Source organism: Salmo salar, chromosome ssa24, assembly GCF_905237065.1.
Source record: "Salmo salar chromosome ssa24, Ssal_v3.1, whole genome shotgun sequence".
Taxonomy (NCBI): domain Eukaryota; kingdom Metazoa; phylum Chordata; class Actinopteri; order Salmoniformes; family Salmonidae; genus Salmo; species Salmo salar.
The window spans coordinates 4,237,501-4,252,661 of record NC_059465.1 but is presented as its reverse complement, the minus strand read 5'-3'; the positions used below and the strand labels follow the sequence as shown (position 1 = coordinate 4,252,661).

Sequence of the window (15,161 nt, the reverse complement as noted above, 5' to 3'; positions counted from 1 at the left end):
TGGTCATGGCTCACATTAACACCATTAATCCAGAAACCCTAGACCCACTCCAATTTGCATACCGCCCTAACAGATCTACAGATGATGCAATCTCTATTGCACTCCACACTGCCCTTTCCCACCTGGACAAAAGGAACACCTATGTGAGAATGCTATTCATTGACTACAGCTCAGCGTTCAACACCATAGTGCCCTCAAAGCTCATCACTAAGCTAAGGACCCTGGGACTAAATACCTCCCTCTGCAACTGGATCCTGGACTTCCTGACGGGCCGCCTCCAGGTGGTAAGGGTAGGTAACAACACATCCGCCACGCTGATCCTCAACACCAGAGCCCCTCAGGGGTGCGTGCTCAGTCCCCTCATGTACTCCCTGTTCACTCATGACTGCATGGCCAGGCACAACTCCAACACCATCATTAAGTTTGCCGATGACACAACAGTTGTAGGCCTGATCACCAACAACGACGAGACAGCCTATAGGGAGGAGGTCAGAGACCTGGCCGTGTGGTGCCAGGACAACAACCTCTCCCTCAACTTGATCAAGACAAAGGAGATGATTGTGGACTTCAGGAAAAGGAGGACCGAGCACGCCCCCATTCTCATCTACGGGGCTGTACTGGAGCAGGTTGAGAGCTTCAAGTTCCTTGGTGTCCACATCACCAACAAACTAAGATGGTCCAAGCACACCAAGACAGTCGTGAAGGGGGCACGACAAAACCGATTCCCCCTCAGGAGACTGAAAAGATTTGGCATTGGTCCTCAGATCCTCAAAAGGTTCTACAGCTGCACCATTGAGAGCATCCTGACTGGTTGCATCACTGCCTGGTATGGCAACTGATTGGCCTCCAACCGCAAGGCACTACATAGGGTAGTGCGAACGGCCCATTACATCTCTGGGGCCAAGCTTCTTGCCATCCAGGACCTCTATCCTAGGCAGTGTCACTGGAAGGCCCTAAAAATTGTCAAAGACTCCAGCCACCCTAGTCATAGGCTGCTCTCTCTGCTACCACATGGCAAGCAGTACCAGAGCGCCAAGTCTAAACAGCTTCTACACCCAAGCCATAAGACTCCTGAACATCTAATCAAATGGCTACCCAGACTATTTGCATTGCCCCCCCCCCCCTCCCTTTGCATAGTCACTTTAATAACTCTACCGACATTTACATATTGCCTCAATTACCTCGACTAACCGGTGCCCCTGTACATTCACTCTGTACCGGTTCCCGCTGTATACTGCCTTGCTATTGTTATGTTACTGCTGCTCTTTAATTATTTGTTACTTTTATTTCTTATTCTTATTTTTTTTTCAAGGTATTTAAAAAAACATTTTCACCACATTGTTGGTTAGGGCTTGTAAGTAAGCATTTAACTGATTTGATTTGATTTAACATTTGATTTGATTTAATTTGATTAATAGTGACTTGAAACAGACAGGCTTTTTGAGCATTATGATTAAGTACTCAATAACATCTTTGGATTATGGAGCATAAATCATCCTAGGTTTAGTTTCCATTGGCTCTGATCACACTGTTTGTCTGCTGCCAAAGTATGCCTCTAAAGCTGGAGAACAAGAAGTAGCTGTAGCACTATGATAGTCAATGGCGCCAAAGTCGAATGAGTGAGTGAAACCTAGTCATTGAGTTTATCCCATAAGGTCTTCAATGTATGGGGAATATAGGAGCAATTCAGGTGTTAGAGAATGAGTACGTTATGCAAAACTGAGATAAAGATCTCTGGATTAGTATGAAAATACCATACTATCAGGTATTTATACAGTGCTAGTGCTTCATTTTCACTTAGCTTCTATGTTAGGTACTTCTACTTGTATGAGTATCTTCAGTGTGTTGGTGCTGTAAATCGAATCCTTCACTATTGCCAGTCTTCTCCACTTGGGGACCTATTTTTAATCGTTGACTGCGTTTGAGAACAGTATAGGAGTTTGTTTGTGATTATGAATAAAAACGTGTTGATGCTTTGTCTTTCTGACGGTTGATGTTGTTGGGGTTAGACTCTCTGTGACCTAATAGGGTTATTCTTTTCTCTGTAGCTGTTGCACTTTCAATCTAACCCATGTTAACCCATCTAAGCCATGCCATATTAAAATAGATGCTCAGTATAGACTTTAAGCAGGACTAAATCCACCCCCAGCAGAGTTATATCAGTATCACAGGAAACTAGTGGATCAGTGGATCAAGAGTTGATATGTAAGATAGAGCATCAGCTCTTCTTTTATTTGGCTTGTCAGGGATTTTCTATTTTAGAAAAACAAGATACTGCATCTTCTGTGTTTGGGATAAATAGATGTCAAGGATGGAGTACAGGAAGTGAGTTAAGAAAGAGACAGATGCCATCTGGCTCGGTTGAACTGTATGTGCGTGTGCCGGAGCTACAGTACCTGCCTACTCTGTGAGACTGTGCTACTATGCCTGCCCTGTGTATCTGGGCTGGGGGCTGGGATGAGGCCTCAGAGGGGTAGGCTGTGGGAACCCAATCACTTTAACTGAAGAAAGAGGGCTTTGTCCCCATCTTATTAAATTCATTTAAGAGCTAACCTAGTGCTCACTACCACCTCCCTCCAGTACACTACCTCCATACAGTTCATTCATGATCAAGAGCCTGAGACCACACTCCAATTCACTATGGAATGAATGATTCTTGAGTGATTTGGCGGTGCAATATCTTATACTGTATGGGGCGGCCGAATCCTCAAATGTTCACTTAGTCATGCATTGATGTCAATGGGAGACTAAGTGAAAATGTGACTTTAGTGAAAGTTAAGATTCGCCCCCAAGACTGTATGACGGCTAAAGTAAGTGGTTGAGTTTCTGCTTGCCTGTCAAGTGGATCTGGATATCTCTTCTCTTTGGCTCAGCAAACAGAAACACAAAGAACCACTTTGATTCTTCTAATCTGGACAAAGACATGATAAATCGTTTAAATAGTGCAATGGCATTGCAGTAAGACTTCTTTTCTATGACCCTCGTAAACTTTCTGAAACTGTCCTTGATTGCTCTGGAAGGTGGATACTGATTATAAAAACTGTTTTCACAGGACTGTAGCAAGTAGTGAAACCTAAGCTTTAGAAGCCCTTGACCTCATTTGACCTTTCACGTGATATGTAATCTAGCAACCGTCGCTCAACACACAGGGAGAGAGCACACGTGAGCCGTCTAGACGTATAACTATCCCCCATTTATCTTCACAGCTCAGCTTCTGTAGGAGCGTTGGTGGCAGTCGGTGCTGTGTGAACGTGAGCAAACTCACTAGCTTGCTAGCTCACTAAGCGCTATCTCTTCTTGACAGAGAGGTGCCATGTCTGACTGTGGGTAGACAGTCTCACCACCTCCACCACTACCTCCTCCACCTCTTCCTCTTCAGACACGTGATAGCATCACACCTGCGTTCCTCAGCCCAGTCGTCAAGCCTGCGGGCGGCTAGCCGGCTAGCGCTCAAAGAAAGCCCTGCCTGAGGAGGATATCACCCAGCCCTATAGGGAAAGGCCTGGTGCCTGGGCCGCAGTCAAAGGAGGCTTTGTGGTAGGGAACTGACCCTCAGTGCAGTGCAGGCAGCAGGGGCAGTGTAAAGGCGGTATATATGTTGTAGTTCAGTAGCTAGCAGTGCAGTAGCTGCAGTAGGTCTTGAATGGAGTGAGGGAAGGGCATTAGCATAATTGCTAATTGAATTATTACGCTCACTGTGTCATGAAGAAAAGACTGTAGAAAGGAAAGTGAAACTGAGTGTAGTGAAGCCTGATAGTGCCACTGAAGAGGATGTCAAAATGATTGTTCCTGTGTCCAAATCAGGACTTTGCTGTTCTTTCCAAGGGGAGCTGCCTATCAGTGGGTTCTGACAGAATGCTGATGCAGGTCAATCGTAGTGCCGTTCAGCACCGTACTTGCATTCCATTCACTGTTTATAACATTTTGGGTATTGTTTATACAGTACGCACACATTGTCTTCCAGGAAAAACCAACCACTGCAATATTAAGTTAACTGTATTTAACAGTTTCATTATGTTACTTCCTTGATGTCATTTCATGTGATCTAAACACTCGTGTTGTAGAGCACATTTGAGTGTTGAGAAGTCTGTTATCTGACTTCAAGTCATCTGGCTCCAGGCGTCATGTTTCTCTCCGATCCGTTTGGCCTCAGAGTGTGTTAGAATGTCTGCTCTGTATTAATGGGCTGTAAACTGCTTTTAGCAGTGCAGACTCCCAAGTCTGGAACTCCCTCTCTCTCCATGTCAGAACCACACAATCGATACACATTTTCAAGTCCACACTAAAGACACACCTCTTCGTACAGGCTTACCTGATTATCTGTTGTCTTAGCTTTTACTCTCTCTCTAATTCACTTCCCTGGTTAGCCTGTCATCTTGTTTAGTGTTCTCCATTTTTTATTCTGTCCTAATGTTTAGTGTACTTTTAATATACAGTGCATTCAGAAAGTATTCAGACCCCTTCACCTTTTCCACATTTTGTCACGTTACAGCCTTACTCTAAAATTGATTAAATAATACATTTTCCTCATCAATCTACATACAATACCCCATAATGACAAAGTGAAAACAGGTTTCAAAAAATTAAACAAAATCAGAAATACCTTATTTACATAAGTATTCAGATCCTTTGCTATGAGACTCGAAATTGAGCTAAGGTGCATCCTGTTTCCATTGATCATCCTTGAGATGTTTTTACAACTTGATTGGAGTCCACCTGTGGTAAATTCAATCGCTTGATTTGGAAAGGCACACACCTGTCTATATAAGGTCCTACAGTTGACAGTGCATGTCAGAACAAGAACCAAGCCATGAGATCGAAGGAATTGTCCGTAGAGCTCCGAGACAGTATTGTGTCCAGGCACAGCAAAACAAACAATTTAATACATTTTAGAATACGGCTGTAACGTAACAAAATGTGGGAAAAGTCAAGGAGTCTGAATACTTTCCAAATGCGCTGTACTTACTTATTTTAATGTGTGATTGTATTGCTTTTTATCCTGCTGACTTTCTTGTGTATTTAAAGTGACTTTGGGTGTCTTGAAAAGCGCTTAAAATAAAATTATTATTAGTAAAGTATATTATTATTATTAGAGACTATAACACTCTACGCGTCATCCCTGTAAAAATCTTTGGTCCACATTGTAAACCTGGCCAGGCCCAGGCCAGGGTGAGAGAGTCAGGTGTGTTTGTGTGTACACGTGTGTGTATGGGTGTGTGTGCATGTGACGAATGTGTTAGGCATGAGCTGATGTGTGAGTGTGTGTGTGATGTACACACTCAGGGCAGAGGTCTTCCCTTGTATGCAAGCCAAAGGCCTCTTTTTACAGGGATCACAGCAAATACTATCAGGACTCAGGGGAGAACAGAGGATCACTCCTCCCATGTCAGGCCACACACTGCATGGCTGAAGGATAGACTGAGTAATTCTTCTCATACCTCCATCAGAGTAATTTATCTCTACCTTCTGATTACTTGCACCATGTGTAAACTAATCTGTTACTTTCTGCATGTGTGTCTACTTCTAACGATATTGTCTCTCCACCATTCTGTCTCTCTCTGTCTTCTCGCTCTCTCTGTATCTCTCTCCACCCTTCTCTCTCTCTTTCTCTCTCGCTCTCTCGTCCTCCCTCCCTGCCTCACTCCCTTTCTTTACCCTCTTTGTATTTGGAGATAATGATTTCCATATGTTTTAATAATATCCAGCTAATGCAAATCCAGTGAGATGCACTGAATGGTTGAATAGAGAAAATCTGTAGATGAGCTTCTGGTAAGTGTCTCCATATGTCCAGCCAGTGTGCTGTGTGCAACTATTGTGCTGGGACTGGGGCTAAGGGGACATGGCAGCATGTGGAGGAGAGAGTGAGCTGCTGCCTTTTCTGTAGGCTGATAATAAAGCACAGATAATAACAGAGACTGAGACAGGCGGGATTAGTAAACCACACACTTGCACTTGGCCATTCCCTGTCTCTCCACTGTCTTTTTTGTGTTTTGTCAGTCCCTCGTCAGTCTCTCCTCTGTCTCTCCTCATCCTCTGGATGTGGTTGAAATTAATTCCCCATATCTCTTCTCTCCTCCACAAAGGAAACCTGGGGAGTCAGAGGGTTTTGTGTTCAAGAATGCTTTTAGCTCATTTCTTTTCATGTACAACTAAATAAACACATTTAAGTCTTAACTTCAACTGTCACCATCCCTGTCACCAGAGGTGTTTGTGATGGACATAACCCCAGCACGACCAACGTTGTCTAAACTCAGCAGTTAATCTCTCTCCAACATAATTTAATATTGACTTTTTTATCAGGCTACTCACAAGACACCTTCACTATGCTATTTTCCAAAGGGTCCTATCTAGGGCTGTGGCGGTCACAAAATGTTGTCAGCTGGTGATTGTCAAGCAAATAACTGTCAATTAACAGTAATTAACATAAACACATCTAGCATCTCCTGGCTTCCACACAATCAACTGATGCATACCTTTGGAACATCTACATTTTAAAAAGTCTAATAAATCCATGTAATATAGCCTACACCTTCCCATTAAATTCATTATTTATTTTAGACAGGTCTAAAGAAGCATGACATGAAGAATATGTAGTCTATTTCAGAAGAACAGAATAGCATACTCTGAGTTGTCCTTATGTTAGGTCCTGATGTGGCTATGCCAAATGGCAGTGGGCTACATTAGTTCATTTAGCAGATAAGATTTGCTTAGAATTACATGGCATTATTTTATAGTATGAAGAATAAAATTTAACAAAGCTGAATAAAATAGAAAGGATATTTTCTACAAATGATTTGAGGGAGTGCACACGTGGCTATTCTGTGTTGAACGGTTAATAAAGAAATAGGTATTCGTAAAGGCTTAATTTAGAGTTATTAATGCAACTTTAGTTGTTCTACAAACGTTGGGCTATATATTTAGATTTTTAATACATTGTAAGGCTGCATGATGCGCCTCTAATGATGATTTGAAAAAGTTGCTTGAGCTCTGCTTTGTTTTTTGTGCAGGCTGTACACACTACATCAGTAAATTGACAACCACTTCATAATGCCAAGAATATCATGGCGGAATACCCTTTGTGTGGCTCTAATGCACCCTAAAAACATCCATGCCTTTTGCGGCCAGTGGCCGATGTGCGCTTCTCCCTGAGTGCTGCACGTTCCATCACGTGATCGTGTCTTTCTCACAGGCTAAAAGTGAAGACAGACACATCGGGGATGCAACTGTGCGCGTCCTTATCCAATTCGAGGTGCATGTTGAAAATATTAGAAAAACTGTCCACATTTACTTTTCGTCACCCAACAATATGAGTAGGCCTAACGAACAGCAAAAGCACTAGCCTATGTCAATCTGCAATCCCACATAGTACAAAGGTCAACCTATTCTATTCTGTGCAAGAAAAAAATATTCCAAACATAGTCTGGGACAGTTGTGCGATGCGATAGATCCCAAATTAATACAACCACTAACATCAAAGAAACTTTTTTACGCAATGTGGCTGACTCAACAGATCAGAACGTTTAGCTTAAAATGTTGATAAACTATTAGGCTATTTCTTCACATTATAAGCACAGCAATGCGCACATGGCAGTAGGCTATGAGCGCGAATGTTCCATTAGCAGAAAACACCATTATCAAAAGTGACCGCGAATGCAATTATGCATAGTCCTCATTTGGACTAATCTTCCAAGAGTCCTTAAACATTAAAATACAATTTATAATACGATCACTTTTTCACATATAACACACTGTTACAAACAGACATAATACACTGATATATAGACCAGATAAATACTCTTAACCTCTTGGGGCTAGGTGGGACGCTAGCGTGCCACCCGTGGTGCACTCCATCAACAGCAGGTGCATTTCAAGAGCGGCAAATTTGAATCCAAATAAATGTCAAAATTCAAATTTTTCAAAAATACAACTATGTTACACCATTTGAAAGATAAACATCTCCTTAATCTAACCACGTTTTACGATTTCAAAAAGGTTTTACGGCGAAAGCATAAATTTAGAGTATGTTAGGACAGTACATTTACAAGAGTTGTGTGTAATGTTTTGTCAAGTCAAAGACAGGGTCACCAAAACCATAAAACCAGCTAAAATGATGCACTAACCTTTTACAATCTCCATCAGATGACACTCCTAGGACATTATGTTAGACAATGCATGCATTTTTAGTTCTATCAAGTTGATATTTATATCCAAAAACAGCGTTTTACTATGGCATTGATGTTGAGGAAATCGTTTCCCTCCAATAACCGGCAGTCAAGTCAGCGTCACAAATTAAATAATTAAAATTAGAAAACATTGGTAAAATATTATATTGTCATTTAAAGAATTATAGATTTACATCTTTTGAACGCAATCAACTTGCCAGATTTAAAAATAACCTTACTGGGAAATCACACTTTGCAATAATCTGAGCACTGTGCCCAGAAAAATACGCGTTGCGATACAGACTAGACGTCATGTTGGGGAGATCTAAAATCGAAAATACTATGTAAATAATCCATTACCTTTGATTCTCTTCATCAGATGTCACTTCCAGGTATCACAGGTCCATAACGAATGTAGTTTTGTTCAAAAAAGCTCATCATTTATGTCCAAAAATCTCCGTCTCGTTAGCACATGATGTAAGCCAGCCGGACTTCTCGTCATGAACGAGGGGAAAAAATATATTTCCGTTCGTTCAAACATGTCAAACGTTGTATAGCATAAATCATTAGGGCCTTTTTTAACCAGAACATGAATAATATTCAAGGTGGACGAATGCATAGTCTTTTATAACGTATTGGAACGAGGGTACCCAACATGAAGTAGCGCGCCAGGTGTCTAATGGGACATCACCGTTCCATGGCTCTTGTTCGGTCAGATCTCCCTCCAGAAGACTCAAAACACTTTGTAAAGGCTGGTGACATCTAGTGGAAGCAATAGGAAGTGCCAAAATATTCCTAAACCCCTGTGTTTTTCAATGGGATAGGTTTAAAGTCAATACAACACATCAGGTATCCACTTCCTGTCAGAAAATGTCTCAGGGTTTTGCCTGCCAAATGAGTTCTGTTATACTCACAGACACCATTCAAACAGTTTTGGAAACTTTAGAGTGTTTTCTATCCATATATAATAAGTATATGCATATTCTAGTTACTGGGTAGGATTAGTAACCAGATTAAATCGGGTACATTTTTTTTATCCAGACGTGCAAATGCTGCCCCCTAGACCCAACAGGTTAACAGTCTAAAAAGATAGATTGATTCCTTCATCTACCATACTCCCGCACCACCTTCCAATTTATTATATTTAAATGGTTCTAAAGTATTGTTTGAATGTATATATTGAAAGGTTTCTGGTTTGCTCAGATAAATTATTACATTTCTTTAATGCTCTAAATCGAAATGTAATGCTTTAATTATAAAGGTGCATTTTTATATTGAAAATTATCTTCCCCAAAATTGAAACTCGCACACTGCTTATGTATGCCAGTTAGGCTCTACACCCTTTGTAAAGCGTATTAATGTGCTTCATTTTAAGAAGTTATTTGGCCACTTTAGTTGTGATACAAACCTTATGAAACATATAGGCCTATGGGCTAGGCTACATTAAGGGTGCAACTATGATTTGAAAAAGTCGCAAAAAAAGGCATTGTCTCTTATGCTGGGCATCATTGTCAAGTGATAATATATAATTCACAAGTGATAGGCTAATATTGTCACCCATCAGACTATTCTTCATTTAATCTTGTCTTTACATATACTAAATAATATATGTGTTATAATTTGTTTTGATTTCGAATGGACCATTATTATCAGGGTCAGCAGGGGAAAAAAATACATGTCATCTATGCACTTAAATAGCGAATGGAGGACGCTTTCCACCATGGTTTATTTTCATGCCAGCCAGGTAGGCTATACTCCTGTTGTAAATAAGCAATGTTCTTAATATTAGGAAAGTTGAGGAATAAATATAGTAGGCCTAGCCTATAGAAAGCTGATCCTCCTATTTTTAGTAGAGGCCATTACTCTGTTTTCTTGTGCAATTGCATAGCCTATTGAAATGTTGCGCAATGTGAGCTCATGGGCTCTCATGAACTGTTTGATTCGATTTTCAAAAATACATTTGCATTGATGTCAGAGTGATTAGAGGGACAATAGAGTGCTGAGTACCAGGCAGTTAGCAAGTTTGGTAGGCTACTAATGACCAGCATCAGAGCTTGGAGAAGCCTAATTACCGTGAATTTGATTTCCTTCATGACTCGTGACTGCCGGTGTGGCGGTAATACGGTGACTGCACAGCCCTAGTCTTATCGGTCCCTGTCCCTGTTGAATGGGGCCGACTTGGTTAGTTTGGAATTTATGTTCTGTTTCCCCAAAAGGACTTATCCTACCATTAATCACCAGTGGATTTATATCTGGTTGTTATGTTTAGTTTGTCCCCTGCTAAAACATTTGTCAGGCCTGGTCCAAAAGGTGTATACATGTACCCACAGTTTGTGGTACAACTTCTGTAAGAGAGACAGAGTATCCACTGTGACTATAGGAATGGGTGACTGGCCTTGCCTTCACTCTGCTCTGTGAGCCTCTGGGATGCTGGTGGAAAAGTGATGAGGAAAATCACATCCATATGTCATAACTCAGGCAGGCAGGCAGGCAGGCAGGCAGGCAGGCAGGCAGGCAGGCAGGCAGGCAGGCAGGCAGGCAGGCAGGCAGAGAAACAGTCAGACAGACAGACAGACAGTAATACAAAAAGACAGACAGGCATTGGCATATGGCCCACAGAGCACCTACAGAAACACACACAGAGAGAGAGAGAGCTCAGCTCTGACCAGAGAGTGGAAACTCCACACGCGGTAACATTACTCAGACAGTGATTCCAGTGACTCCTTTGAAACAAATGTGTGGTTGATGAACCCGTTTTCTCCTTAATCTTAATTTTCCTCAACATTGTGTCTTCCTGTTTTGCAGGGTCCTCCTGGTCCCCATGGAAACCCTGGTCGCCCCGGACCCCCTGGACTCAAGGTATGTATTTATTAGATTGGGACAATATTAGAGGGACAATATAGAGACTGATATAAGTGATAGTGTATGGGTGAGAATGAATAGTTTCTCTCTTTCGGGTTCACACCATGCTCTAAGATTGTCTGGAGAGCTTGGTAATGTACAGTCACCTCCAAAATAATTGGCACCCTTGATAAAGATGAGCCAAAAATACTTTATAAAATAAATAATACAAATACTGAGCTGTATTGTATGCTAAAATAAATGTGGAAATTATATTATTTTATACTAATACATATGCGAGGAGAAAAATATTTTGTTTAACAAGTAATATATATATATATATATATATACTGCTCAAAAAAATAAAGGGAACACTTAAACAACACAATGTAGTCAATCACACTTCTGTGATTGTGCAAATGGAATAGACAACAGGTGGAAATTATAGGCAATTAGCAAGACACCCCCAATAAAGGAGTTGTTCTGATCTAGGATCTAGGATGTGTTATTTTAGTGTTCCCTTTATTTTTTTGAGCAGTGTTATATATATATATATATATATATATATATATATATATATATATATATATATATATATATATATATATATATATATATAAAATGTTTTTATTAAGATAGTGGTCAAAATTATTATCCGGCACCCTCCCATTGCGACTTGTTAAACAAAATAATTTTCTCTTAGCAATTGTATTAGTATAAAAGAAGATATTAACATTTTTGGGGAGCATACAATATAGCTCAGCATTTGTATTTAAGCAATAAGGCACGTGGGGCAGTGCTCTATTACCTCTTTTCATAAAAATGTTATTTTAATAAGTAAATTCACACAATTTTAATCTTCCACTAGAATATATAGTCTGGACAAAAATCTGGTTGGTCATGTTGCTACAGACGCAACCCAGTCATTAATTATTTTTACATACAGTTGAAGTCAGAAGTTTACATGCACCTTAGCTAAATACATTTAAACTCGGTTTTTCACAATTCCTGACATTTAATCCTAGTAAAAATTCCCTGTCTTAGGTCAGTTAGGTAACCACTTTATTTTAAGAATGTGAAATGTCAGAATAATAGTAGAGAGAATAGTTTATTTCAGCTTTTATTTCTTTCATCACATTCCCAGTGGGTCAGAGGTTTACATACACTCAATTAGTATTTGGTAGCATTGCCTTTAAATTGTTTAACTTGGATCAAACATTTTGGGTAGCCTTCCACAAGCTTCCCACAATAAGTTGGGTGAATTTTGCCCATTCCTCCTGACAGAGCTGATGTAACTGAGTCAGGTTTGTAGGCCTCCTTGCTCGCACACACGTTTTCAGTTCTGCCCACAAATTGTCTATAGGATTGAGGTCAGGGCTTTGTGATGGCCACTCCAATACCTTGACTTTGTTGTCCTTAAGCCAATTTGCCACAACTTTGGAAGTATGCTTGGGGTCATTGTCCATTTGGAAGACCCATTTGCGACCAAGCTTTAACTTCCTGACTGATGTCTTGAGATGTTGCTTCAATATATCCACATAATTTTCATGCCTCATGATGCCATCTATTTTGTGAAGTGCACCAGTCCCTCCTGCTGCAAAGCACCCCCACAACATGATCCTGTCACCCCCGTGCTTCATGGTTGGGATTGTGCTCTTTGGCTTGCAAACCCCCCCTTTTTCCTCCAAACATAATGATGGTCATTATAGCGAAACAGTTCTATTTTTATTTCATCAGACCAGAGGACATTTCTCCAAAAAGTACGATCTTTGTCCCCATGTGCAGTTGCAAACCGTAGTCTGGCTTTTTTATGGCGGTTTTGGAGCAGTGGCTTCTTCCTTGCTGAGTGGCCTTTCAGGTTATGTCGATATAGGACTCGTTTTACTGTGGATATAGACACTTTGGTACCTGTTTCCTCCAGCATCTTCACACGGTCCTTTGCTGTTGTTCTGGGATTGATTTGCACCAAAGTACGTTCATCTCTAGGAGACAGAACGCATCTCCTTCTTGAGCGGTATGGCGGCTGCGTGGTCCCACGGTGTTTATGCTTGCGTACTATTGTTTGTTCAGATGAACGTGGTACCTTCAGGCGTTTGGAAATTGCTCCCAAGGATGAACGAGACTTGTGGAGGTCTACAATTTTCCCATGATGTCAAGCAAAGAGGAACTGAGTTTGGAGGTAGGCCTTGAAATACATCCACAGGTACACCTCCAATTGACTCAAATTATGACAATTAGCCTATTAGAAGCTTCTAAAGCCATGACATCATTTTATGGAATTTTACAAGCTGTTTACAAGGCACAGTCAAATTAGTGTAAACTTCTGACCCACTGGAATTGTGATACAGTGAATTATAAGTGAAATAATCTGTCTTTAAACAATTGTTGGAAAAATTACTTGTGTCATGCACAAAGTAGATGTCCTAACCGACTTGCCAAAACTATAGTTGATAACAAGAAATTTGCAGAGTGGTTGAAAAACGAGTTTTAATGTCTCCAACCTTAGTGTATGTAAACTTCCGACTTCAACTGTAGGTGCTATGCAAAGGACTGGTCACAGATAGAACAATAAGGTTTAGTAATAAAAAGTTCTTATCACTTGCGCTAGCCAACTTCAGCTAACTCAGTCACGTCATACATTGAACCTGGAATGACGGTACACTAGCTGCATTTTTGTTTGTTTGAGATTTTTTTCTATTGGCATTTACTTGGATATGTCCATGATAATGACGTTGATGTGTGATTTCGACTGGCTCAGTATAAGTTGTCTTGTCTGTACAATGTTCAATCTATGTATGGTACTGCAGAGAACAAAGTTCAAAAGTGAAACATTGTTTCTGAGGTCGGACAGGCAGACAGCGAGGCATACAGTATATTAACCCTGGCTGTACCAAACTAATTGCTAGGCTGGAAGCAAGGGGAATTAATGTGCGAGTTGAGATAAATACAAGAGACTATTCGGACAGCAACATTTACATTTACATTTACATTTAAGTCATTTAGCAGACGCTCTTATCCAGAGCGACTTACAAATTTGTGCATTCACCTTATAATATCCAGTGGAACAACCACTTTACAATAGTGCATCTAAATCTTTTAAGGGGGGGGTTAGAAGGATTACTTTATCCTATCCCAGGTATTCCTTGAAGAGGTGGGGTTTCAGGTGTCTCCGGAAGGTGGTGATTGACTCCGCTGTCCTGGCGTCGTGAGGGAGCTTGTTCCACCATTGGGGTGCCAGAGCAGCGAACAGTTTTGACTGGGCTGAGCGGGAACTGTGCTTCCTCAGAGGTAGGGAGGCGAGCAGGCCAGAGGTGGATGAACGGAGTGCCCTTGTTTGGGTGTAGGGCCTGATCAGAGCCTGAAGGTACGGAGGTGCCGTTCCCCTCACAGCTCCGTAGGCAAGCACCATGGTCTTGTAGCGGATGCGAGCTTCGACTGGAAGCCAGTGGAGAGAGCGGAGGAGCGGGGTGACGTGAGAGAACTTGGGAAGGTTGAACACCAGACGGGCTGCGGCGTTCTGGATGAGTTGTAGGGGTTTAATGGCACAGGCAGGGAGCCCAGCCAACAGCGAGTTGCAATAATCCAGACGGGAGATGACAAGTGCCTGGATTAGGACCTGCGCCGCTTCCTGTGTGAGGCAGGGTCGTACTCTGCGAATGTTGTAGAGCATGAACCTACAGGATCGGGTCACCGCCTTGATGTTGGTGGAGAACGACAGGGTGTTGTCCAGGGTCACGCCAAGGCTCTTAGCACTCTGGGAGGAGGACACAAGGGAGTTGTCAACCGTGATGGCGAGATCATGGAATGGGCAGTCCTTCCCCGGGGGGAAGAGCAGCTCCGTCTTGCCGAGGTTCAGCTTGAGGTGGTGATCCGTCATCCACACTGATATGTCTGCCAGACATGCAGAGATGCGATTCGCCACCTGGTTGTCAGAAGGGGGAAAGGAGAAGATTAATTGTGTGTCATCTGCATAGCAATGATATGAGAGACCATGTGAGGATATGACAGAGCCAAGTGACTTGGTGTATAGCGAGAATAGGAGTGGGCCAAGAACAGAGCCCTGGGGGACACCAGTGGTGAGAGCACGTGGTGCGGAGACAGATTCTCGCCACGCCACCTGGTAGGAGCGACCTGTCAGGTAGGACGCAATCCAAGCGT

General features: G+C 41.7%; 1 protein-coding gene across 1 annotated transcript in view; it reads left to right on the top strand.

The window, feature by feature from the left end:
* col27a1b (collagen, type XXVII, alpha 1b) overlaps positions 1 to 15,161 on the top strand; it is a 156,332-nt gene that overhangs the window by 32,799 nt on the left and 108,372 nt on the right. Inside the window, exon 5 of the mRNA XM_014171199.2 lies at positions 10,968 to 11,021. Within this exon, the coding sequence (XP_014026674.1) occupies positions 10,968 to 11,021 (54 nt within the window). The remainder of the gene's footprint in view (positions 1 to 10,967; positions 11,022 to 15,161) is intronic.